Here is a 27962-nt window from a genome sequence, read left to right on the forward strand (position 1 = left end):
TGTTAGTGTAACTGGTCTGGGCCTACAGTATGTTTGAATGCACTGCTTACCGCGCTTTCTGGCTTTGGACCTGCATTGTGTTGTGGTGCATGTAGATTGACTGGAACCAGGACACACTGCTAGTGGTTCTGGTCTTTTATTACTGGATGAGATGAAATACCTACAGTGAATAAATTGCAGTGCAAAGCCAATTACATTAAATGGCAAGCCTTTCCATGCTGCACACACCTCTCCTCAGCAAGCATCGAAGCAGACTCATATAATACATTTGTTAGAAAACATGAAAAATATTTAATTATCTTAAGTACTATTATTCAAAAGTAATCAACAGTAATATTTTTGATAGCTACTAGCGTAGCTACTAGCTAGTTACTAACTAGCTCTGGTCCAGAGTGTTGCTAGTAGATTAAGAGAGTTAGTTACTAACTAGCTAGCTATCTACTAGCTAAGTAGCTAGCTACGCTCTGGACCAGAGCTAGTGAGGATCAGCGCTAGTTCGGACCAGAGCTAGGTAGCTACTAGCTACGTCCTGGACCAGGGCTAATTAGTGCAGACCAGAGCTAGACCAGAGCTAATTAGTGCGGCCCAGAGCTAGCTAACTACTAGCTACATTTTGGATGAGAGCTGGACCAAAGTTAGCTACCTAGCTATTAGATACACCCTGGATCAGAGCTAGTGCAGGCGAGCTCTCTTAATCTACTAGCAACACTCTGGACCAGAGCTAGTTAGTGCGGATCAGAGCTATCTAGCTAGCTACTGGCTACACCCTGGGTCAGGACAATAATGCAAGTTATTGCGGACCAGAGCTAGCTAGCTACGAGCTATGCCCTAGACCAGAGCTAGAGTGGACCAGAGTTACTAGCTATGCCCTGGACCAAAGCTAGTGTGGACCAGAGCTAGCTACTAGTAACAGTAATATTCTTAGATAGTCTGAATAAAATAGTTCTGAATTACAAAAAAATACAAGTAAAGATGTTTTTATTGTCACATACATTGGATAGGTGCAGCGAAATGTGATGTTTTTCAGGGTCAGCCATAGAAGTACAATACCCCTGTAGCAAATTAGGGTTCAGTGCCTTACTCAAGGGCACATAAACAGATTTTTCACCTTGTCATGGCCTTAAATACTTACTACATAACTTCTGCTTATTAGCCTCTATTATTGGTAATTCTTCAGTAATTAATAATTGTTTCATAGCAAAAAGGAAAATTCACATCACTTTACATCAGTATTTAGCAGCTACATACAAACTACTAACAGATTATTAAAGTGTTCTTACCTGTTCATTGCAGTCTTATTCCCTTGTTGTCCAGACGTTACCGTTATTTCAGCACTGTAAACTGAAGTGCTACCATTTCATCAGATGTCTTCTCTTCTTCTCTGTCAGCGTCTCACAGATTACTTTCCTCTGATTATCCCCTTGTTACCTGTGAATCACTATGCCACCCGAACTGTCTGTCTGTCAGGCAAACCAAACCATGTATTTTCCTAGAGATTAGCATTTTAAAAAGTATTAAATACTTCTCCTGCGTCGTCATTAAAAGGAAGGTAACAATCAGACAGAATATTTTAGAGCAAGCCTTGTGTTTTGACTTCTGGATTTTCTGAGAACTTGATCTGTTAAAGGGGTCTACCTGCGGGAGGTAAGGAAGCAGTGTTTAAATGGTAATGCTTTATTTTTGTCCAGGATAATGCAAAGAAAGCACATAAAATTACAGGTAATGCTTGCAAAGGAACTGTCTGAAGTACAGAAAAGTCCCCCCCCAAAATGGAACATAATACTGTATTAACATACAAGTTTTGTCAGTGGAATTTTCGTTATTGTTATTTGTTCAATTATCATTGCTATGCAGGGTGCAAATTGTAGGGGGGATGGGGGGGATTCCCCCCACCCCTCTGCTTGAGTCATACCCATTTCTAAAGGGTTATATGTATTTTGGTAGATTGGTTTGATCTGATGCTTTTACTGTGGTACCAGAGAAAGTTGGTGTGCCATATTGGAAATATGTAAATACACAGTACTATATGTGGAGTGTACTTTAGAGGGATTCTGCATGGCTCAGACATGTTAACACTACATGAAGCCAACATTAATCAATATAATAGCAAAATATTTTCAACTCAATAGTCCAAACATTTATTTTCATCTTCATAACCATACTGCAGGTACATATAAATCCCTCTAGTGTATGTTATTATCATCTTTTAGGTATTGTATCACCGGAGAAGAATATTAGACAGCAATTGTTATAAAGACATTAATTAATTCAACATTTACATTTTTAAGAATATTTACAGTCCCATGAATGACAGTATCAACACCTTTCAATGTCTATATCATTAACACTTCTGTGTCATATCACCAGTACCTGTACTGAACAAAAATATATACACAACATGCAACAATTTCATTGATTTTACTGAGTTACAGTTCATATGAGAAAATCAGTCAATTTAAATAAATTCATTCGGCCCTAATCTATGGATTTCACATAACCGGGAATACAGATATGCATCTTTTAGTCACAGATACATTAAAAAAAAAATGGGCCTCAGGATCTCTTCAGGGTATTTTGTTGCATTCAAATTGCCACTTGATAAAATACAATTGTGTTCGTTGTCCGTAGTTTATGCCCGCCTATACCATAATCCCACCATCACAATGGAGCACTCTGTTCACAACGTTGACATCAGCAAACTGCTTGCACACACGATGCCATACACATGCTCTGCGGTTGTGAGGCTGGTTGAACGTACTGTAAATTCTTCAAAAGTGATGTTGGAGGCAACTTATTGTTGAGAAATTAACATTAAATGCCAATTGCACACTCCCTCAAAACTTGAGACATCTGTGGCATTGTGTTATGTGACAAAACTGCACATCTTAGTGGCCTTTTATTGTCCCAAAGTGCACCTGTGTAATAATCATGCGGTTTAATCAGCTTCTTGATATGCCACACCTGTCAGGTGAATGGTTTATCTTGACAAAGGAGAAATGCTCATTAACAGGGAAGTAAACAAAGTTGTGCACAACATTTCAGAGAAACAAGCTTTTTGTGCGTATGGAACATTTATGGGCTCTTATTTCAGCTCATGAAACATGGAACCAACACTTTACACGTTGTGTTTATATTTTTGTTCAGTGTAGTATATAAAAAAACAACACCCAGTAAAACAAGAAAAAACAATACATGGACGAATTGATCGGATATTTTTTTTATCTTCTCCACATTTTGGTCAGCCATCTTGTTTTGACTGTTGCTGAGGGTCTTTTACTGCATGTGTGTAATGCACTGTGACTGTAATTAATGTCTCTAGGGCTTGGAAGGCATTTCTGTACTTCCTTAATCAGATTCACTGGATAAGTCAAAAATTGAGAAAGTCCGGGGGTGGACAGATGGAGCTATATGAAATACTCCTTTTGGTTTTCACTTAGTACGTTCTGTGAGGTGGGCTCGCTGTGGAAAGGGTAATCGGGACTGTCTGCCTCAGGTTTGATGCTTTTGGGTTCTTGGCTGTGGAACGTCTCTTTCCGTCGATACAGGAACCTTACCATTACTGCCAACGCAGACAGAATCACAAATATCACTACAGCAATCACACCTGCAGAGGAGTACAAAATATTGAGTTACGAAACAAGGCACTTATTTTGAATCAAAATGAATTCACATTCACTATTCCTTATGTTGTTACAGAAAAAAATGCACTTTGACAAGAGAATAGTCTTTTTTGGAGAACAACTAAAGAATTCTAACTAGCAACCAATTATGATACATTGTGTAACTGTGACATCTGCATGGGTTTCAGAAGCAAAGACAGAGAAAGCACAGTGGCTTTGAGACCACATGAATGCCTTTCTCAACTCCACGTTTTGCTCTGTGAAATCTGTCTATGGCATGGGAGCCTTAACAGAAATAATATGGCAATGTATCCTGTGGGTATTTCATTGCTATTACCCAGCCTGTCTGATTTCTGTTGCTAATCTAAACTCTAAAAAGGCATTACGCAAGCTTCTGAAAGCCGTGGTTCCTCTCTGTGCAAGGCACGGCACAAAGAAATCCAGTTCAATTCTCGCAAATGTCACAGGCATTCATTTCATAAACCTTAGCTACAGTCCTTGTACACTGCTATGCTATGCATGGTGCATTTCATTATCAAGAGAAAATGATATATCATATTAGGAAGCCAGAGTACGGCCAGACCCAATTCAATGGTATATTACAGTGGTTTTAAAATGACAAAGTATTTGAAGATAGCTGTAAAAAGTTCCTTAATCAGCAAATAATTTATTTAAACGTTTAATTAGTTTTGGTGTCCTTTGTGCATTTGGCACTGAATCAGCCTGTATAAGGACGACTTTGAACTACTTTCTACATTCCAGCAATTGTAACGGATGGGAATTAATCAACCTTGACTTTGAGTCTGTGGCGATGGTCGCTTAAAAGTTTGTGTGATGTGATGCTGCAAATATGCCATATCAATTGCTGAAATATTTCATTTATTTAATTAAAATTGGAATTATACAGTGTTGTCTCTGAGAAAAACTAATACAGTGCCCTCTGTAATTATTGGGACAGTGAAGCATTTTTTCTTATTTTGGCTCTATACTCCAAAAGTTTGGATTTGAACTCAAAACATGATTTGTGGTTAAAGTGCAGACTGTCAGCTTTAATTTGAGGGTATTGTCATCTATTTCGGGTATAGAAATGACATCACTTTTTGTGCATAGTGCACCCATTTTAGGGGAGCAAAAGTATTGGGACAAATTCACTTATTTGTGTATTCAAGTAGTAAAAAATGATATTTGTTCCAATATTCATAGCACCCAATGATTACATCAAGCTTGTCACTCTACACATTTGTTAGATGCATTTGCTCTTTGTTTTGGTTGTGTTTCAGATTATTTTGTGCCCAATAGAAATGAATGCTAAATAATGTATTGTGTCATTTTGGAGTAACTTTTATTGTAAATAACAATAGAATGTGTTTATAAACACTTCTACATTAAATGTGGATGCTATCGTGATCTCAGATCATCCTGAATGAATCGTGAATAATGATGAGTTACAAAGTTACAGTCGCACAAATATCATACCCCCAAGAACCTCGCACCATTACAATAACAGTGTAGGTTAGCATTTTTTGAGGGGTATGATATTATGTCCATCAGCACTCATTATGTAATTTGTAAACGGTTCACCAAATTTGGATGAAAATTAAAGCTGACAGTCTGCACTTTAACCTCATAGTCATTTGATTTCCCTTTTGAAATACTTCTTGTTTTAAGAAGAAAAAAATGCTTCAGTGTCCCAAAATTACAGAGTGTATTTTGCAAGTGAGCCTCAACGTTCTCTATTTTTATTTTTATCCAATTGGTAGTAGTTACAGTCTTGTCGCATCGCCCGTACGGACACGGGAGAGGCAAGCCGTACTTCTTCTTGACACAATGCCCATCCAACCCGGAAGCCAGCCGCACCAATGTGTCGGAAGAAACACCATACACCTGACGACCTGGTCAGCGTGCACTGCGGCCGGCCCACCACAGGAGTTGCTAGTGCGCGATGAGACAAGGATATCCCTGCCGGCCAAACCCTCCCTAACCCGGACGACTCTGTGCCAATTGTGTGCCGCCCCATGTGTCTCCCGGTCGCGGCCGGCTGCAACAGAGCCTGGACTCGAACCCAGAATCTCTGGAGGCACAGCTAGCACTGCGGTGCAGTGCCTTAGACCACTGCGCCACCCGGGAGGACAAACGTTCTCTATTTTGACCAGGATAATTTAATACCTGCCATTATGTTGTTTCACTAAATACAACTATGGTTTATTGTGACATGAGAAACATGTTCCTGTTACCTCCAATCAATGCAGAGTCACTCTTGATTGCGTTAACTATAGGCTCACCAGTACCTACTGTACCTGAATGGTCTACAACAGAGAGATGCAGAGAAAGACAGAGAGCGAGAGACAGCAGAAAAAGAAATAGAGATAGAGGAGAAAATGAAGGATAAGAAAGACAAAAGAGAGAGAGAGGGAATCAGTAGCAGAAGTCATCATCAGTCTATGCAGGGTTCATTTAATACTACGCCCTCAGTCATAAACTGCATGAGGATGCCCACGAAAGAAAGATGATGCAAATGAGAAATCTCTCTCGGAGAAATTAATTAACTAATCTGCCACAGTGTAATCAGTTCCATTCTCAGTTAATGATCAAGGAAGATGGTGTACTCATTAAATGGGCCCTTGATAAAGTTTGAAAAGCAGTTCAGAAAAAAAGTGGAGATTCTCAAGTGGAGTTAAAGCAAAACAAAAAGCACTCAAACAGAAAGAGAGAGAGTCCCGCCCTTCACCAAAGACTCCACCCACCAGAATAGCTAAGGATAACTTGAATCCTCCCCTCTTACCTGATAGGGGGTGTGTGGTTTCGGCTGGGTAGGTATTGGCTGGAGATGAGGAACCACAGGTGGACTCAGCTAGGGGTCCTGTCACTATGACTGGGCTGGTGTTTGGGTAGAGTAGCGCTGCCTTCAGTGGAGTGATGGAGTTAAACTGGACCACCGACAGACAGCCACTGAAACCCAGGGAGTTTAGCCTGGCAATCTCTGGATCCAGCTCACCAGACTCTTAACACACAAACGCATACGCACGCACGCACACACAAAAATGCAGAAACAGTCAGTGAGATCCGGTATAGTGATCGTCTAGGGTAAAAGGAGTAGGATCCACTGCTCTCTCTCAGTGTATTATTGATTGATTTGGCAGATAGTCTAATTCATTGACAGCTAACAATAGCTGCTACTCCCCCTATTGACATTTCCCCCCCAACGGTCACTTACCTTACATGCTGCTCCTCCTAGGGACATCCTCCCCCCACATCAACGATATTCAACACTATTGTAGTTGTTAATATGTATATTATAGATATTTTTCTTTCAGTTGGTCCCCACACATCCTCATCGGTCATGCTGCTCCCTTTATGGTCACCCCCCCCCTCAACAGTCTAATCTGCCTCCACCCCAATGGACGTTTATTTATTAATCACTGCCACAGTTGTTATGATGTATTATTTTATTTCATTTAGTCCTGCATGTTCGAGCTCAGAGCCTAAGATTTTCACTGGACACTGCAATCACACCTGCAACCCTGTACTATTAAACACTCTTAATCTGAATCTAGACATAAAGAAGATAATGAGAGACTCCAGAAACACTGCCTCCATTTGACTGGCTTGGATCCAGTGAAACCCTATGTTTGCCAGGGAAACTGGGTTACTGTCTCTTCCAAATGACAATGACTATGCATTTTTATGATGGGAATTTGCATGGTTATAAGTGCTCTTAAAGGCAGTGAGCTGATGGCATTGTACAGCATCACGTTGTATCACACTGCTACTGTATCCTGAAGGTATCCTTCCTTCTTACAACAGCCAGATAGCTATTTCTCCTGTCAGACCTCATTGATATACTCTCATCTTTCTCTCTCCTTCTTTCTCTGACTCTCTCCTACTCACTCTCCCTCTCTGCCTTTATCCCCTCTCTCGCTCACTCACTCTCTGAGTGGCTCTCTCTTTATCGCGCCCTCTCTACCTAGTCTCATTGTGACTCTCCCTGTCTCTCTCCTACTCCTCTCTCTCTCTCTCTCTCTCTACCCCATTCCCCCTCTCCTACTCCTCTCACCCTCCCCTCTGCATTCATTACAGGTCAATTTGTTAGTGTGATTGATGACAGGTGTTGCTGGGAAGGACACTGAAACCACTTCCATGCCAGCTCTTTGATCCTGATATGACACACAGACTGCGGCAGGGTGGAGGGGTTAGAGAAGAGCGAGGACCTGGTCACGTGTTAACATGGTTCAGGTCATCTGAGATACACTACACTCCCATAGAGCTCCGTCTCTCTCTCTCTGTGTGTGTGTGTGTGTGTGTGTGTGTGTGTGTCAAATCAAATTGTATTTGCCACATGCGCTGTAGACAACAGTTGTCGACCTTACCGTGAAATTCTTACTTACAATCCCTTAACCAACAACGCAGTTTTAAGAAAAACAAGAGTTCAGAAAATATTAAAGGACTGTCTGCCTCAGGTTTGAAAAAAACTAAAGTAAAAAAAAGTAACACAATAAAATAACAATAACAAGGCCATATACAGGGGGTACCAGTACCGAGTCAATGTTCAGGGGTACAGGTAAGACTGAGGTAATATGTACATGTACAGTAACAGTCAAAAGTTTGGACACACATACTCATTCAAGGGTTTTTCTTTATTTTTACTATTTTCTACCTTGTAAAATAATAGTGAAGACATCAAAACTATGAAATAACACACATGGAATCATGTAATAACCAAAAAAGTGTAAAAAAATATTTTATTTGTGAGATTCATAAAAGTAGCCACCCTTTGCCTTGATGACAGCTTTGCACACTTGGCATTCTCTCAACCAGCTTCATGAGGTAGTCAATTGGAATGCATTTCAATTAACAAGTGTGCCTTGTTAAAGTTAAATAGTGGAATTTATTTCCTTTTTAATGTGTTTGAGCCAAACAGCTGTGTTGTGACAAGGTCGGGGTGGTATACAGAAGATAGCTCTATTTTGTAAAATACCAAGTCCATATTATGGCAAATAAGCAAAGAGAAACAACAGTCCATCATTAGACATGAAGGTCAGTCAATCTGGAAACTTTTAAAGTTTCTTCAAGTGCAGTCGCAAAAACCATCAAGCGATATGATTAAACTGGCTCTCATGAGGACCGCCACAGGAAAGGAAGACCCAGAGTTACCTCTGCTGCAGAGGATACGGACGGTCCTTAGAGTTACAAGCCTCAGAAATTGCAACCCAAATAAATGCGTCACAGAGTTCAAGTAACAGACACATCTCAACATCAACTGTTCAGAGGGGACTGCTTGAATCAGGCCTTCATGGTCGAATTTCTGCAAAGAAACCACTACTAAAGGACACTAATAACAAGAAGAGACTTGCTTGGGCCAAGAAACACGAGCAATGGACATTAAACCGGTGTTTAAAATGTTACATTTTTGGTTCCAACTGATGTGTCTTTGTGAGACGCAGAGTGAGTGAATGGATGATCTCCGCATGTGTGGTTCCCACCGTGAAGCATGGAGGAGGAAATTTGATATTTTGGGAGTGCTTTGCTGGTGACAATGCTAGTGATTAATTTAGTAGGCACACTTAACCAGCATGGCTACCACAGCATTCTGCAGCAATACGCCATCCCATCTGGTTTGCACTTAGTGGGACTATCATTTGTTTTTCAACAGGACAATGACCCAAATCACACCTCCAGGCTGTGTAAGGGCTATTTGACCAAGAGGGAGAGTGATGGAGTGCTGCATCAGATGACCTGGCCTCCACAATCACCTGACCTTAACCCAATTAAGATGGTTTGGGATGAGTTGGACCTCAAAGTGAAGGATAAGCAGCCAACAAGTGCTCAGCATATGTGGGAACTCCTTCAAGACTGTTGGAAAAGCATTACAGGTGAAGCCGGTTGAGAGAATGCCAATATTGTAGAAAACTGTCATCAAGGCAAAGGGTGGCTACTTTGAAGAATATAAAATATAACATATATTTTGATTTGTTTAACACTTTTTTGGTTACTACATGATTCCATGTGTGTTATTTCATAGTTTTGATGTCTTCACTAATATGCTACAATGTAGGAAATAGACAAATAAAGAAAAACCCTTGAATGAGTAGGTGTGTCCAAACTTTTGACTGGTACTGTAGGTAGGGGTAAAGTGACTATTCATAGATAATAAACAGCAAGTAGCAGCAGCTAATGCAGGCGTTAATGCAAATAGTCCCGGTAGCCATTTGATTAATTGTTCAACAGTCGTATGGCTTGGGTGTACAGTAGAAGCTGTAGGGAGCATTTTGGACCTAGACTTGGCGCTCCGGTACCGCTTACTGCGAGGTAGCAGGGAATACAGTCTGTGACTTGGGTGACTGGAGGCTTTGACGATTTTGGAGCCTTCCTCTGTCACCGCCTGGTATAGAGGTCCTGGATGGCAGGAAGCTTGGCCGTATGCACTACCCTCTGTAGTGCCTTGTGGTCGGATGTCGTGCAGTTGCCATACCAGGCAGTGATGCAACCATGCTCTCGATGGTGCAGCTGTACAACTTTTTGAGGATCTGAGGACCCATGCCAAATATTCTGGTCTCCTGAGTGGGAATAGGCATTGTTGTGCCCTCTTCACGACTGTCTTGGTGTCCTTGGCCCATGATAGCTTGTTGTTGATTTGGACACCAAGGAACTTGAAGCTCTCGACCTGCTCCACTACAGCCGCGTCGATGTGAATGGGGGAGTGCTCGGCCCTCCTTTTCCTGTAGTCTATAATCATCTCCTTTGTCTTGACCACGTTGAGGGAGAGGTTGTTGTCCTGGAACCACACTGTCAGGTCTCTGACCTGCTCCCTATAGGCTGTCTCATTGTTGTCGGTGATCAGGCCTACCACCGCTGTGTTGTCGGCAAACTTAATGATGCTTTTGAAGTCGTGCTTGGCCACGCAGTCGTGGGTGAACAGGGAGTACAGGAGGGGATTAAGCACACACCCCTGAAGGGCTCCCGTGTTGAGGATCAGCGTGGTAGATGTGTTATAGGCTACCCTTACCACATGGCGGCAGCCTGTCAGGAAGTCCAGGATCCAGTTGCGGAGGGAGGTGTTAAGTTCCAGGGTCCTTAGCTTAGTGATGAGCTTTGTGGGCACTATGGTGTTAAAACACTGAGCTGTGTCTGTGTGCGCGTGTGTGGTGTGTGTGTCCCACATGACCAGAGAGCAGACCCCTTAGCCCCACATGTCATTATAGCCCAGAGCTATACTGGATTATTCCGATTTTAGACTAATGGAGCTTCTTGAAAGGTCATAAAGAAGTCAATAACAATGTCACAGTAGCTACTGTATGACTTTGTCATTGTGACATTCTTGACATTGTCACAGATTAATTGAAATGGTTTGCATCTGACATACACTGTAGGTTGGCCTAGTATGAGAGCATTATTTTACTTGTTCTGTTTGTTAAAATGTTTCAGAATGCACTAGACTGCAACTGCTGTATTTGCATCTGTTCCTTTCAATCATTCCTCATTACTATTGAAAACAGACGTCCTATTTTGAAGCAAATACATTGGTATTAGACCTGCATAAAGTGCCCTATTTCTGAAGCAGGTGATAGACAATAACAATGCATAAAGCCGATATTATTCAGACTTTAAGTAAACAGACATGCACCAATCATAACATGTCATGTCGAATTTTGATTGCCTGACTGAACAAACAATACTGTAATACATGTGCATTTGCCCCAGCAGATTATCATCCTCCTACATAGCACTAAAAGTCACGTAATAATACATCATGATTCCACTCATATTTCTATTTTATATAAAAGCTTCTGGTGAGTGGGATTGTAACCAGCTCTTTAGTCCTGTGTTCGAGAGACACGGCCAAACACCTTTCAGCATTCTTTTCTCCTTCATCATTTTAATAATCCTGTCATACAGATGTAGGGTCTTTATTTGAGCCAGTTTTCTACAGCATAAAAATAATCATGCAGCAACAGGACATGTGAATTATTATGTGGATTATAATTAATGGCCATTTTTTTGTAAGGGTTGATACATTTTCCATTAAGTATTTTTCATGTTAAAGTGGAAATTACAATCTTTTGAAGCCTGTTTAAACTTTGAATACACTAGAAGTTTGCATTTCCTGCTGTGCAGGAAAATTATCAGCAACAAAAGAGTGATCAAATTAAGATCGTACATCGGTATATTTCTCACCTTGCACTTTCCCAAGGACAACTGACTTGATAGCATTGAATTCTGTATCAGATGTGAGATTGAAGTCTTCCCTTCTGTGCTGGTCAATCTAAAAAAAAGCAAAATAGAACCTGTAAACACTTTGTTGAATAGTCAAATTGGGGATAAAAAAAAAGACAATTTACACTTTCATGTTTCAGATGATGGAGAATGTACTCTTCCATTTAGAGTGTTTTAATTAAACCCTGCTCTTCAAAGTACTTTAAACACATCATTGCTTGGCTGTTCAGTCTCTGCCATTCAATTAAAAAAGGAATGTAGTACTAGAGCTTGGACAGATTTTCGAGTTGAACTTACATTATTGAAAATGTGATTACTACTCGAAGTGTACACTAATTGATGCAGTTTAGCTGAGAATGCCAAACAGTAGCTTAACAAAATAGATTTTTTTGTTGTTGACGTAGTCAGACTCGAACATGTTGTTGGGTGGTCAGAAGCATGGAAGTAACGAGTGTTGTCCACTATGAGAATTATATGGAAGTCTAGTGCATTACATTATTCCCACATATTGGACATGCACTCTTTCATTACGAGGTGCATAAATGGGGTGTCTAAATATGCGTGTTTGTATGGTCTTGCCGTTACAGTTGGATTTCTGTACTGTAGTTCAAATCCTCAAAGAAGGGTTGATCCCTGCTTTTAAAAACACTTTACCTGGATTGTTTCAGGAAATACCCAGCAAGCCTTGATCTTCAATTTGTAATGAAGAGTGCTTAGTTAAGAACTTTACACTGTAATTAAAAATAGCTACGGGTGCTGCAGTGGGGTTAATATCATGTTAACTAGAGTGGCAGGTTCCGTTCACATCAGGGCAATGCTGAACAGAAATTTGGAATGATCTAATTAATCATGTTTACTATATATGGGAAAAAAATCAATTTGCTGTCCAAGTGTGTCTTTCGAAGAATGGCTGAGAAGAATGACAACCAACTTTGGTGTTACAACTCATGAAATGTAAAAAATATTCTGCCAGTCTCCTCACAGATTTCAACCCCTTCGGAAGACGACTGTACATTTTAAACTTCTATTGATTTCTTTATACTCTTCTCTATCCTATTCCTTTTCTCCACCCTTTCTTCTTCAGAGACATTCATGTTGCCCGAAATGTCTTTAAATTGTGAATGAGTGTGGCCGCTTAATGGCTGAGAGTTGGAATGTGTCTGTGCATTCTGAATATGTACAGCTCTGCAACACAAGCCTAGGGTTGTCGCTTACTGTGATGTTGACAAAGGACTTTGACTTCATGATAGTTGCAGTCTTAAGAAGCAGAACTACGGTATGCAAAACCTGCATCACTCTTCATCCCACCACACTCAAGTTGTATCACATCTCACTGTATATCTAAATCGGCTGGGAGTGATGTTCTTTCATTTCTTAATTACTTTCACTGACCACGACACAGATCCCACACTGCTAACATGTACACACTTAAATTTACAGCTCAGCAGTGTAGATATAGTGCATATAGACCTACTTGTCTATACTTGCCTCTTGCTGACTTTCAAAAAGAAAGTGGTTCTGAATCTTTTTAGGTTATGCTATACTCAATTACATTTTGCTCTGCTTGCATTACCTCCTCATGTACAACCAATCATCAGGACTATGTTCTTATGAATCTTCCCAAGTACACCTTGTGGATAGGCCAGGTACCCCAAGGAGTACTAGCACCCCATGAGAGAACCACTGCGCTAAGGTACAGTGCATTCGGAAAGTATTCAGACCCTATCCCTTTATCCACATTTTGTTACGTTTCAGGCTTATTCTAAAATGAATCAAATATATTTTATCCCTCACCAATATACACACAATCTCCCATAATGATGAAGTGAAAACAGGTTATTAGACATTTTTGCAAATGTATTACAAATAAAAAACAGAAAACCTTATTTACAGACACTACCGCTCAAAAGTTTGGGGTCACTTAGAAATGTCCTTGTTTTTGAAAGAAATGCAATTTTATTGTCCATTAAAATAACATCAAATTGATCAGCAATACAGTGGAGCTGAAAACTGTTGTCTTGATTAAAGAAGCAATAAAACTGGCCTTCTTTAGACTAGTTGAGTGTCTGGAGCATCAGCATTTGTGGGTTAGATTACAGGCTCAAAATGACCAGAAACAAATATCTTTCCTCATCAAGTCTATTCTTGTTCTGAGAAATTAAGGCTATTCCATGCGAGAAATTGCCAAGAAACTGAAGATCTCGTACAACGCTATGCACTGCTCCCTTCACAGAACACTGCAAACTGGCTCTAACCAGAATAGAAAGAGTGGGATGCCCCGGTGCACAACTGAGCAAGAGGACAAGTACATTAGAGTGTCTAGTTTGAGAAACAGATGCCTCACAAGTCCTCAACCGGCAGCTTAATTAAATAGTACCCGCAAAACACCAGTCTCAGCGTCAACAGTGAAGAGACGACTCTGGGATGCTAGCCTTCTAGGCAGAGTTGCAAACAAAAAGCCATATCTCAGACTGGCCAATAAAAAGAAAAGATTAAAATGGGCAAAATAACACAGACACTAGACAGAGGAACTCGTCCGAGAAGGCCAGCATCCCGGAGTCGCCTCTTCACTGTTGACAGTTTTAAGCTGTGCTGACATAATTGCAGAAGGGTTTTCTAATGATCAACTAGTCTTTTAAAATGCTAAACTTGGAGTAGCTAACACAACGTGCTATTGGAACACAGAAGTGATGGTTGCTGATAATGGGTATCTGTACACCTATGTACATATTCCATAAAAAGTCAGCCGTTTCCAGTTACAATAGTCATTTACAACATTAACAATGTCCACACGGTATTCTGATCAATTTGATGTTATTTTAATGGACAATTATTTACATTATTTTCATTATACATTATTTTCAAAAACAAGGGAATTTCTAAGTGACCCCAAACTTTTGAACGGTAGTGTATGTATTTTAGACCCTTTGCTATGAGACTCGAAATGGAGCTCAGGTGCATCCTGTTTCCATTGATCATCCTTGAGATGTTTCTACAACTTGATTGGAGTCCACTTGTGGTAAATTCAATTGATTGGACATGATTTGGAAAGGTACACACTTGTCTATATAAGGTCAGATCAAAAACCAAGCCATGAGGTCTAAAGAATTGTCCGTAGAGCTCTGAGACAGGGTTGTGTCGAGGCACAGACCTGGGGAACTGTACCAAAACATTTCTGCAGCATTGAAGGTCCCCAAGAACACAGTGGCCTCCATCATTCTCAAATGGAAGAAGTTTGGAACCACCAAGACTCTTCCTAGAGCTGGCCGCCCAGCCAAACTGATCAATTGGGGGAGGAGTGGCTTTGGGACAAGTCTCTGAATGTCCTTGAGTGGCCGCGCCAGAGCCTGGACTTGAACCCGATCGAACATCTCTGGAGAGACCTGAAAATAGCTGTGCAGCAACGCTCCCCATCCAACCCAACCGATTATGAAAAGGATCTGCAGAGAAGAATGGGACAAACTCCCCAAATACAGGTGTGCCAATATCGTAGCGTCATACCCAAGAAGACTCGAGGCTGTAATCACTGCCAAAGGTGCTTCAACAAAGCACCTTTGTAAAGGGTCTTATGTAAATGTGATATTCATTTTATGTTTTTCTAAAAACCTCTTTTTGTTTTGTCATTATGGGGTATTATATGTAGATAGATTTTAGAATAAGGCTGTAATGTAACAAAATGTCGAAAAAGTCAAGGGGTCTGAATACTTTCCGAATGCACTGTAACTGCTGAGTATGTCTTTGTTTTGAATGAGAATAAGTTACATTAATAGTGACAAAATAAATTACCTGAACACTGACAGTCTCTGATATCCTCCTGATGGAGACTCTGTGAAGTTGTCCATTGGCCAAGTTCCTAATGCTGGTCCTGAATACCTCAGCATCTCTACTGTTCTGCAGCTTGTATTTAACATCCAGGTAACCTTCAGGAGATATAGAGACAAAACTTGAATATACAGTAACTTCTATTTAAAGTCCAGGTAACCTTCAGGAGATATAGAGACACATCTGTAATATACACTATCGTATATTTAACGTCCAGGTAGCCATTGAGAGATATATAAAGACATAACTTTAATATCACGTCTACTTAACATCCAGGTACCTTTCAAGTGATAAATATAAACTCAGCAAAAAAATAAACGTCCTCTCACTGTCAACTGCATTCATTTTCAACAAACTTAACATGTGTAAGTATTTGTATGAACATAAGATTCACCAACTGAGACATAAACTGAACAAGTTCCACAGACATGTGACTGACAGAAATTGAATAATGTGTCCCTGAACAAAGCAGGGTCAAAATCAAAAGTAACAGTCAGTATCTGGTGTGGCCACCAGCTGTATTAAGTAGTGCAGTGCATCTCCTCATGTATTGCACCAGATTTGCCCGTTCTTGCTGTGAGATGTTACTCTTCCACCAAGGAACCTGCAAGTTCCTGGACATTTCTGGGGGGAATGGCCCTAGCCCTCACCCTCCGATCCAACAGGTCCCAGACGTTCTCAATGGGATTGAGATCCGAGCTCTTCGCTGGCCATGGCAGAACACTGACATTCCTGTCTTGCAGGAAATCACGCACAGAACGAGCAGTATGGTTGGTGGCATTGTCATGTTGGAGGGTCATGTCAGGATGAGCCTGCAGGAAGGGTACCACATGAGGGAGGAGGATGTCTTCCCTGTAACGCACTGCATTGAGATTGCCTGCAATGACAACAAGCTCAGTCCGATGATGCTGTGACACACCAACCCAGATCATGACGGACCCTCCACCTCAAAATTGATCCGGCTCCAGAGTACAGGCCTCGGTTTAACGCTCATTCCTTCAACGATAAATGTGAATCCGACCATCACCCCTGGTGAGACAAAACCGCGACTCGTCAGTGAAGAGCACTTTTTGCCAGTCCTGTATGGTCCAGCGACGGTGGGTTTGTGCCCATAGGCGACATTGTTGCCGGTGATGTCTGGTGAGGACCTGCCTTACAACAGGCTTACAAGCCCTCAGTCCAGCCTCTCTCAGCCTATTGCGGACAGTCTGAGCACTGATAGAGGGATTGTGCGTTCCTGGTGTAACTTGGGCAGTTGTTGTTCCTATCCTGTACCTGTCCCACATGTGTGATGTTCGGATGTACAGATCATGTGCAGGTGGTGTTACACGTGGTCTGCCACTGCGAGGATGATCAGCTGTCCGTCTTGTCTCCCTGTAGCGCTGTCTTAGGAGTCTCACAGTACGGACATTGCAATTTATTGCCCTGGCACATCTGCAGTCCTCATGCCTCCTTGCAGTATGCCTAAGACACGTTCATGCAGAAATGAGCAGGGACAATGGGCATCTTTCTTTTGGTGTTTTCAGAGTCAGTAGAAAGGCCTCTTTAGTGTCCTAGGTTTTCATAACTGTGACTTTAATTGTCCACCGTCGTGAAGCTGTTACTGTCTTGTCAATCGTTCCACAGGTGCATGTTCATTAATTGTTTATTGGTCATTGAACACGCATGGGAAACAGTGTTTAAACTCTTTACAATGAAGATCTGTGAAGTTATTTTGATTTTTACAAATTATCTTTGAAAGACAGGGTACTGAAAAAGGGGCATTTATTTTTTGGCTGAGTTTATAACTTTAACGTCACTTCTATATAACATCCAGATAACCTTAGAGAGATATCAAAATCCATAACTTTAATATCACGTCTATAAAACAGCCAGGTAGCTAACCTTCGAGTGAGACAGTCGCTAGTGAAAGTCTACACACCCCTAAACGTCTTCTCATTTTTCTGCCTTCTTAGCAACAATTTGAATGTTCCTGATTGGTTTAGTCTTAACATTTCCTTAAAAATCAGAGACAACATTTGAATATTGCTGTCCATCAATGATTCCCCACCAAATGTACAGCTTGAACAATTTTGAGCATATGTATGGTACTAGGTGCCAGGCACACCGGTTTGAGTGTGTCAAGAACTGCAACGTTGCTGTGTTTTTTTTACGCTCAAGAGTTTCCCGTGTGTATCAAGAATGGTCCACCACACAAAGGACATCCAGCCAACTTGACACAACTGTGGGAAGCATTGGGGTCAACCTGGGCCAGCATCCCGGTGGAACACTTTCGACACCTTGTAGAGTCTATGCCCCAACAAATTAAAGCCGTTCTGGGGGCAAAAGGGAGTGCAACTCAATATTAGGTAGGTGTTCCTAATGTGTGGTACACTCAGTGTAGAGACATACCTTTAATATCACTTCAATATAATATCCAGGTAACCTTCAGAATTATATAGAGATATAACTTGTATACCGTAACAATAAAAACCATGTAGCCCTTTCCTGCTGTCAAATTACCTAGTCATAATTAATTAATAAACATTTTCTCCAAAACCTGCTGAAAATCTGGTGTTTCCATGTCGAGCGTTTTTTTTATATTACAGTCTTCTGTGATGTATATAAAGTGTAATATTGGGATGCAAACTAAAAATTGAATACATTTCAACTCTATATCTGACATGGTGCAGGTGTCTTCTTTTTTTAAGTCCATTACCATGTGTGTGAGGTGTATAATTTTGTTTCAAAGTAGATTTGTGACCCTGATTTAGCCCACTGCAGTAAAAGGTTAAATGTAGACTGTGACAGACATGTAACAATATCACTGTCATTAAAATGCAGACAGCCACTGAACAATATCGCTACCATGTGGGGAGCGTTCACGATGTACCCGGCAAATTGTTGTTTATACTGTAGCATTTCAAGGAAAATTCCTCAATGTTCAAGGCTACAGTGACTGATTTCATAACATAAGCCTACAAAGCATTCAGCTACTAAGAGGATTCATCTCTAATTCCCTATCAATAACAGAGATATTAAATCAAATTTATTTTTGTAATTTGGAAGGAATTAAGTATCCGAGGGGCTCTGAGTAATGCACGGTCGTGTTGGTGTCGTCAGTCATCTCGGAAAAAACAACAACATTCACATTCAAATGAATGGGGAGATTGGAAATGTATTGTATTGTATTGAAATGTATTGCACCTCTTAAGACAACACACCCTTATTGATGCTGCTGCACACAAATGATCACTTCATACCAAGGTGGAATTGTACACTTTGAGCAGACAATGTATTTGTTATTTGAATATATATATATATTTTTTACACACATCCAGTAAAAAAAAAACATTTATAAGGGCTAGAATAGACAAACGATTTGCGCAATAGGACAAATGAAACAATTCTATTGAATAAGTGTGGAGGACACATTTTTTTGATTTAAGCAGAGGGCAATCGTATCAGATAGTTCACAATTACTGAGGCACTGCAAGGATAGGAGTATTTGAGCCATGACATGATTTGTACCATAGGACTAAGAAACAAATCATATAACTGGACAGGGACCATTCAGATTTTTATTTTTTTATTTAACTAGGTAAGTTAAGAACAAATTCTTATTTACAATGACGGCTTACCAAAAGGCCCCCTGCGGGGACGGGGGCTGGGATTATAAATGTAATTGAAATTCAAACATAGGACAAAACACACATCACGACAAGAGCGACACCACAACACTACATAAAGAGAGACCTATGACGACAACATAGAATGACAGTAACACATGACAACCCAGCATGGTAGCAACACACCATGACAACAACATGTTAGCAACACAACATGGCAGCAGCAAAACATGGTAGCAGCACAAAACATGGTATAAACATTATTGGGCACAGACAACAGCACAAAAGGCAAGGTAGAGAAAACACTACATCACGCGAAGCAGCCACAACTGTCAGTAAGAGTGTCCATGATTGAGTCTTTGAATGAAGAGATGGAGATAAAACTGTCCAGTTTGAGTATTCTTTACAGCTTGGTCCAGTTGCTAGCTGCAGCAAACTGAAAAGAGGAGCGACCCAATGATGTATGTGCTTTGGTTGAGAGTTTCAAATTCCTTGCTGTCCACATCAACAACAAACGAGATTGGTCCAAACACAACAAGACAGTCGTGAAGAGGGCACAAAAAAGCTTATTCCCCCTCAGGAAACTAAAACGATTTGGCATGGGTCCTGAGATCCTCAAAAGGTTCTACAGCTGCAACATTGAGAGCATCCTGACCGGTTGCATCACTGCCTGGTACGGCAATTGTTCGGCCTCCGACCGCAAGGCACTTCAGAGGGTAGTGCGTACAGCCCAGTACATCACTGGGGCAAAGCTGCCTGCCATCCAGGACCTCTGCACCAGGCGGTGTCAGAGGAAGGCCCTAAAAATTGTCAAAGACCCCAGCCACCCCAGTTATAGACTGTTCTCTCTACTACCGCATGGCAAGCGGTACTGGAGTGCCAAGTCCAGGACCAAAAGGCTTCTCAACAGTTTTTACCCCCAAGCCATAAAACTCCTGAAGAGGTAACCAAATGCTTACCTGGACTATTTGCATTGTGTGCCCCCCCAATCCCTCTTTTACGCTGTTGCTACTCTCTGTTTATCTTATATGCATAGTCACTTTATCTATACATTCATGTACATCCTACCTAAATTGGCCCGACCAACCAGTGCTCCCGCACATTGGCTAACCAGACTATCTGCATTGTGTCCCACCACCCACCAACCCCTCTTTTTACGCTTCTGCTACTCTCTGTTCATCATATATGCATAGTCACTTTAACGATACCTACATGTACATACTACCTCAATAAGCCTGACTAACAGGTGTCTGTATATAGCTTTGCTACTCTTTTGTTCAAATGTATTTTTACTGTTGTATTATTTATTTCTTTACTTACCTACACACACACACACACACCTTTTTTCCCCCGCACCATTGGTTAGAGCCTGTAAGTAAGCATTTCACAGTATTCGGCGCTCATGACAAATAAACTTTGATTTGATTTGTGGGCGTTTAACAGAATGTGAATGGGTGAGGTTTGTGGAGGATGAGGGCTGCAGTAGGTATCTCAGATAGGGGGGAGTGAGGCTTATAAATAAGCATCAACCAGTGGGTATTGCGACGGATACACAGACATTACCAGTTTACAGAGGAGAATAGAGAGCGCAGTGATGTGTCCTATAAGGTGCATTGGTGGCAAATCTGATGGGGTGCGACAGTTGAACTAAGCTCATGAGGCATTTATATTCTTCATGAATAAATGGTCACATATCATTGATTTACAAGTCCAAACATGAATATAGGAACTGCTGATTGCCCCTTTAAAAAAATATACATTTTTGTCCTATCCTCTCACTGCTCCTGAGAGGTCTTGCTTGTGCTCTCCTAGAAAGACAGACAATGCCTTAACAATTTACTGTGCATGAATTGGGGAGGCAATAGTGTCTGACAGGCCTGGTGTCTACGGGGAATTGGAGACTCAAATGAATCCAAATGAATTCTGTTAAAGGTGCTAGTGGAAGGAAAGGAGCAGCCAGATTAGGACCTGCTTTCTAACAATGATATCTCTCTCTCTCTCTCTCTCTCTTACAGTTGCTGTTAATAACCTTTCTAGACGTAGTAATATTTCGTTCCTAAATGACTATAGATGTACACCTTGACGTTACTTGATTTGTCCGTTATTTTTCAGATCTTTATAGACCCTACAAGCTGACACAGAGATTTGTATTCACTCTGTACAGTAAATGCTAAATAAAGGTGTGTTACTTCGAATCATTGAAATGTTTAAAAACGGCAGAAAATATTTTCTTTAACATTTATTTTTATTTTTTATTTTTTAATCTCTCTGCTTCTTACCATTCCTGTTGAGCAGCACAGCCAGGTACTCTCTGTAGTAGGAGCAGATGTAGAGAAGTAACGCAGGGCTCTGTGTGGTTCTGAAGCTAAACGAGACATTCTCTCCTCGTAGCGTCAGGTCAGAGTAGATGGAGGAGGACTGGGACTGAGTGCTGGTGTTTCTAGTCAGCTCGTACGGCTCCTTGAACGTGTACTGGACTGATGTCCCAGGTTTGAAGTAAGCAGAGACCTCTGGAGGTTGGGAAAGCAGAATAGAGGAGTTTGTGGTTATTTTGGGGGGTTTGAATTGAACAGGCCAATCGTTCCACGTTGTGATAGAACAGTTTTGCACTTTGTTCAACATCTGTTAACATTCTGTCCATGAGTAAACTCTATTAACAACTTAAAAACTTTAATTTATTTAACAATCTATGCCTTTGTTCATATTTGCAATTTATTTTTAACAGACATACTGTAAATAAAACCATACAATCAGCATGTTACATACAGAACAATACTCTATTTAATGCTCAACAGTCTACCACTGTGGCATTGTGGCATGGCGACTGCGGATGTTCTAACCAGGAAGTGGTCCAAGTCATTCTTATGAATTTTTTTAAATTGTACAAATCGTCCCTCCTGCATCACCATTCTTGATGGCGATGACTCAGAGACATCCAAGGATGTACAGAAACACTCCTGTATCAAGCTCTTGATGGAGCTAATGCACACAGCTGGTAAGAACTTGTAAAGTAATGTTTGACCTCGAGCTCAATATGAGGGCCCTCTAAAATAATATCAATTCTTGACCTTTTGATGGTTCTCATTTAGTACTGTATGCACCACTTTCTAAATGGCTGTTCTGGAAGGTATTTTCACTCCTTGGTAGGAAGTGACGAAGAGGTAACCATATCTATTAGCCTTATAATAAAGGAATGAAATAAACTCTCAGACAGCAGCAGAACCATCAACAAAAAACATATAGCTTTACAATCTACCAACAGTTCTAACATTAGTCTTGTACTGTAATACAGTATGGCCTCTGTGTTTTTGTTGATTGCACAAATATAAGCTCCACCAGCTGGTCCCAAATTGTTCCTATCCTCCCTCTAACCCTTGTTAGATGTATGCAGCTAGATCTAAATGGTCAGAGACAAGTACTGTATACGCAGTAAAGTGGTGAAGCTTCCTCCACATTGCTTCCACCTTATCTGCAGAAATCGAAAGGGTTGGGGCCAAAGAGGAGGATTATGGAGTGAATTGGGACTGACGTACATCCTCTCACATGGCTGATCGCCCAGAGGCAAGTGAGTTGATCAGAAGAACCTCAAAAGCTCAGAGGCTGAGGTCGAGGTGATGCTCCTAGTCTATTTACCTCTCTGGCAGAAGGGGCCTGCGTAGGCGGAGAGGCCACAGTCGCAGGAGAAGCCATTGTACCTCTCCACACACCTCGCCTGGTTCTGGCACAGATGCCCGTAGCTGCTGCAGTGTCCCGGGCAGCCCGGACTCACCCCAGGCGTAATCTTAGCCCTCTCCTCCAGGTCCAGAGTCCTCCCGTTCAGTTGCAGCGAGCGGATACAACCCAGGAAACCTTTCATCCTGGAAGCAGTGCCACCTGCCAAGAAACAACACAAAATGCATTGTTCCTGTTTTTTTATCTGTTCTTTTATCTTCTTCAGTGTGATGGGGCACGCAGGGCTACAGTACCAGAGTTATTTGACATGTCACCCGCCCGTCGCTCGTGGGAGCGCACATTTGTCAACACTTTTTTTTAAAGAACAGAAGTCATTTAAACGATGACAGGGCGATGAAAACAAAGTTGAGAGTGGAAAACGCATTCAGGGAGTTGAATTTGATCAGCTGTCTGTCTGCTGCCACTGCTCTGGCTGCTAACCTCCATCTCCTTTTCTTCTCTCGCTCTTCTTTCTGGCAACCCCCCATCCTTCAGAGCTGGCAGCTGAAATTGTTCTTGGAGTTCATGCAAGGCTTTTTGCAACAAAGAATCAATGAGCCTTTCCCCCTGCAAGGCAAGGCATTCTGGCTCTCTACGAGTACAATTGGCATTCTGATTCAAACTGAAAACCTGATTATAATGTTTTTTTTAAGCAGCACTACAATGTTAAAACATTTTTTAGGTGGGTTGTGTCAACCCTTTGGTCAAATATGATTGAAGCAAATCAGCACGACAATCCATTTCTTAGGTACTGTATTGTCAAATTCTTGGTCAAATGGAATGTAAAAAAATATTTCCTTCTATAAACTGTTGAATAAAATGTCACTTGGTCATTGTAGACGGAACATTAACTGATGCTGAAACGGAAAACGTGGATTTTTTAAAGCAAACTTACACTACAATGTAAAAGCGTTTCTAAGGTAGTTGTCAAATCAAATGTTATTGAATACGCTTAAGCTAGTTGAGTTGGAATAAACTGTAATTTGGTCATCGCAGAGCAGACTTTGGGTAACTGTCCGGTGGGATTTAATCATGTTTGGGTAATTGTGCATCAGAATGAGCTCATGATTCCAGGAAAGTGGAACAGTGAGCCGAGACAAATCCCTGAGGAGAGGAGAAGCCAGTGCGTTTGGGCCACTGGAGCAGGAAAAGCAGAGAAATGCTGTCACAGAGAGAGAAAGAGAGAGAGATTTGATTTGAGAGAGAGAGAGGGAGTACGAGTGAGAGAAAGAGAGAGCGAGAGAGAGAGCGAGGGGGGATGAGTGAGAGAGAAAGACAGAAACTGGCGGAGAGGGAGAGAGAAAGAGAGAGAGAGAGAGAGAGAGAGAGAGTATAAGTGTGGAGATAAAAACTGTCAGAGAATAAAAACACTTAAAAGGAAAACATGACATTAGGAAGCTCAGGTGAAAGTCAGTGTGTTTAAAAGATAGGCTAATACATTATCACAGTTAAATTAGGCTACATGTCATTACTATAAAACCCACAATAGAACCACTAAAGCAGTCATTTGGACTGCTCATGAATTTAAAACAATTTATTACTACGCCATTTTTAAAGACAATCTTTGACTTTTCCTAAACAAATCTATAATACCAGTCAAAAATGTGGACACATACTTTTCTTTATTTGTACTATTTTCTACATCGTAGAATAATAGAGAAGACATAAAACCTATTAAATAACACACATGGAATCATGTAGTAACCAAAAAGGTGTTAAACAAATGAGATTATTCAAAGTAGCCACACTTTTCCTTGATGACAGCTTTGTTTAACACATTTTTGGTTACTACATGATTCCATATGTGTAATGTCACAGTTTTGATGTCTTCACTATTATTCTACAATGTAGAAAATAGTAAAAATAAAGAAAATCCTTGGAGTAGGTCTCCAAACTTTTGACTGGTTATGTAAATTCTGTCATTGTTAGAATCTTAACATCACAAACAGAACTGGTGTTATCGACAGTTTTAGGAGGGCATGTCATTTTTTACATGGTTTCTCCCATTGCACCTCTGTCTCATGAAAGTAGGGGCTGCTCCCCTCCTTCTCCGGAGAGTTAAAGATGTCTGTCCAGTTGAAAATCACTCCGATAATTGCCTCAAAGTTGAACCGAAAGTGACTAATTTCAGACATAGGCCTATAAAAAGAGATAAAATAAATGAAGTAGGCTAAAGTATGATGGGGAGAATGGGATGAGTTGATGAGAGAGGGGAAGCGAACGATTCATAATTATGTAATCACCAATTGTGAATGAAGAACAGGGCGGGCCATTCTATTGTATTCATCTATTCTAATCAGTCTACTCTGGCTTAATTGGAATACACAGTGAGGGCGTGCGTAATTTACAATGGTAAGAAGACCAAGACAAATGGATGCACTCGTTAGCGTTGCTACAAAATCTGAATGAAAACAACTCTGACGGTGGGGAATAAATAAATCACGATGACATCTCTGATGAGTATTCTTCTGATTCTGAGCCTCAACCGGAACCGACACCTCCAGGGCCTAACTGCAAAAAAAAAGACAGAACTGTGCCCAGGTCACCACCAAATGAAATCGTTGAGACAGGAGCGAGGAAGGCACTGGTTGGGAATAGAACAAGCCCTTGAGAATTCTATGAATTATTATCAGCACCAAATGTCATCACTGATAAGCAGTCCCTACATCTCAAGCAAGAAATAAAATGAGCTACGCACTCAGCGGCTTTCGTTGTTCAGGCTATGTGACATGTACATGCGCCAACTTATAATTTACTTTTTGACTATCATATTAACACATATTCATAATGCTATTATTTATATTGTGATTATTTTCACTATTATCAAGCACACGTGGTGCTTGTAATGATATTTAGGCTACTAATGTTTTCGTCATTTTACTATGCATCTTGCTGACCGTGCATCTTAGTGGTTGGGGTATTTGTTTTATTTGTATTTTATTTATAAAAATAAGCGTATAGCCTACCAGGTTCCAACACCAATGCTTTCTGTTTCATAGTTGTAACATAGACCCTCCACGAATACAATTTATGAAACACTTAATAATATTATTTGTGTTTTTATATAGCCTATAGGAGGTACCTTAAGGGGCAGCAGGTAGCCTAGTGGTTGCTGGATCGAATCCTCGAGAAGACAAGGTAACAATCTGTCATTCTGCCCCTGAACAAGGCAGTTCCCCAGTAGGCCGTCATGTAAATAGGAATTTGTTCTTATCTGACTTGCCTAGTCAAATAAAGGTAAAACAAAAAAATATGGAAATCAAATGTCTGCCCAAGGGATTTGTACCAGGGCCGGCCCTGGTCAAGAAATATGCAAACGTCTAGAAAATCAGAAATGGAGCAAATACTTTTTCAATACACAGACTGTTATCTCTAAGCAAATGTATGATTTCATTTCATAACGTCCTATTGCCTTCTGACAGGCTCTGATAAACCTTTACGCAACCTCATATTCAGCCTATCAGTGTCATTGTGCTGGTCTTCAGTCTGTTTTCGCCTGAGACCATATTCTAATGATTAAAGAAAGGAAACACAAGGAAAACCAGGCTGCAGTAGAATACTTTATCACCAAGCAAATATGTTTTATTTTTTCTTGTCATATCTGCAAACACCCACTTTGGAGGAAAAACAAACAGTGGCTTCGGGGAAGAGACAGAGACCGGGTATTTGAATGAATATTGATGTGAGGAATGTCTTTAGCCAGTAATCCTAGAGAATGGTTACCAGTGGGGGACCATATCAAGATGCCCTATGGGGAAGAAAACCTCCTGGGGTTCCTAGGAAGTAAAAATATCTTAAATGTAAATTTCCCATATTTAGGGACTCTGTTAGATGATTTTTTTTCTAAATGTAGTATAGTATGAGAACGGTAGCCCCTATCTGTAAAAGCATGGCGTTTCCGAAACGCTGAGTATGTTGGCTATTGATCGGTGCCTTCAAATCTTTGGTGACTTCTTACCATATATGGGCATACGGATTTATAAGGGCAGCTCGAGCCGATGACCTCATTTCAAGATGGCTGCTACCTACATTCCGTTTAACGTTGTGAAGCATAAACAAAATAAACACGGAATACATTGATACACATCGGAAGCTGGGACTCCGCAGATCATGAGGATGATCTTATCTAAATGGCTGTGACCTACCGTTATTGATCACCAGCCCGAGAGTCAAAATGTTTATTTTACACAACGTTTTTACCAAACATCTTAGAAGGTAAACTTCGATTTGGTCTGTGTTTGAGCTATAGCTACATGGGGGGTATCAAATTAATCCTTAGGTTGGTAGGAACAAATCTAGCATATTGCCATGTTATTTGATGATGTATGACTTAATGGAAACATCGAATGCCCACTAAATTACTTTATCTTTGCGCATAACAGATAGTGTTGACGTCTTAATTATTATTCTACAATGCAGAAAATAGTAAAAGGAAAAACCCTTGAATGAGTAGGTGTGTCCAAATGTTTGACTGGGACTATAGTCCCATGCTTTTCATAGTGCTTGTGGCACCATTCGTCCAAACAAAATCGGTTTCCCCAAGACCAAGGTAGACGACATGACAAAGACAGTGGAGAGGGGGACCTTACGTTGGATCAGGACTAACAAGCTGCTTTTTGTTAAATGGAAGGACACTAGGGAAGTAACCATGCTCAACACACACACATGCCAAACGACAGATGGAGGAACTGTGAGCATTGCACAAAACAAAGGGGGAAAAAGGGAAAAATGACAGATTTTCTGTCTGAAATGCCAGTTCGCTTTTTGTTTCCTGGCACAGAGGGACTTTTATTTATTTATTTATTTCACCTTTATTTAACCAGGTAGGCTAGTTGAGAACAAGTTCTCATTTACAACTGCGACCTGGCTAAGATAAAGCAAAGCAGTGCGACACAAACAACAACACAGAGTTCTACATGGAATAAACAAACATACAGTCAATAACACAATAGAGTAAAAAAGTATGTATACAGTGTGTGCAAATGAGGTA

General features: G+C 40.8%; 1 protein-coding gene across 1 annotated transcript in view; it reads right to left on the reverse strand.

Annotated features, from left to right (window-relative positions):
* Positions 1–2034: 2034 nt before the first annotated feature.
* LOC139410049 (contactin-associated protein-like 4) overlaps positions 2035–27962 on the reverse strand; it is a 199643-nt gene continuing 173715 nt past the window's right edge. The window contains exons 18-24 of the mRNA XM_071155484.1: positions 22895–23134; positions 21541–21771; positions 15618–15751; positions 11793–11880; positions 6403–6621; positions 5855–5926; positions 2035–3604 (exon numbers count right to left, since the gene is read on the reverse strand). Coding sequence (XP_071011585.1) covers positions 3405–3604; positions 5855–5926; positions 6403–6621; positions 11793–11880; positions 15618–15751; positions 21541–21771; positions 22895–23134 — 1184 coding nt within the window. The 3' untranslated portion in view covers positions 2035–3404. The remainder of the gene's footprint in view (positions 3605–5854; positions 5927–6402; positions 6622–11792; positions 11881–15617; positions 15752–21540; positions 21772–22894; positions 23135–27962) is intronic.

This window comes from Oncorhynchus clarkii, chromosome 5, assembly GCF_045791955.1.
Source record: "Oncorhynchus clarkii lewisi isolate Uvic-CL-2024 chromosome 5, UVic_Ocla_1.0, whole genome shotgun sequence".
Lineage (NCBI taxonomy): Eukaryota > Metazoa > Chordata > Actinopteri > Salmoniformes > Salmonidae > Oncorhynchus > Oncorhynchus clarkii.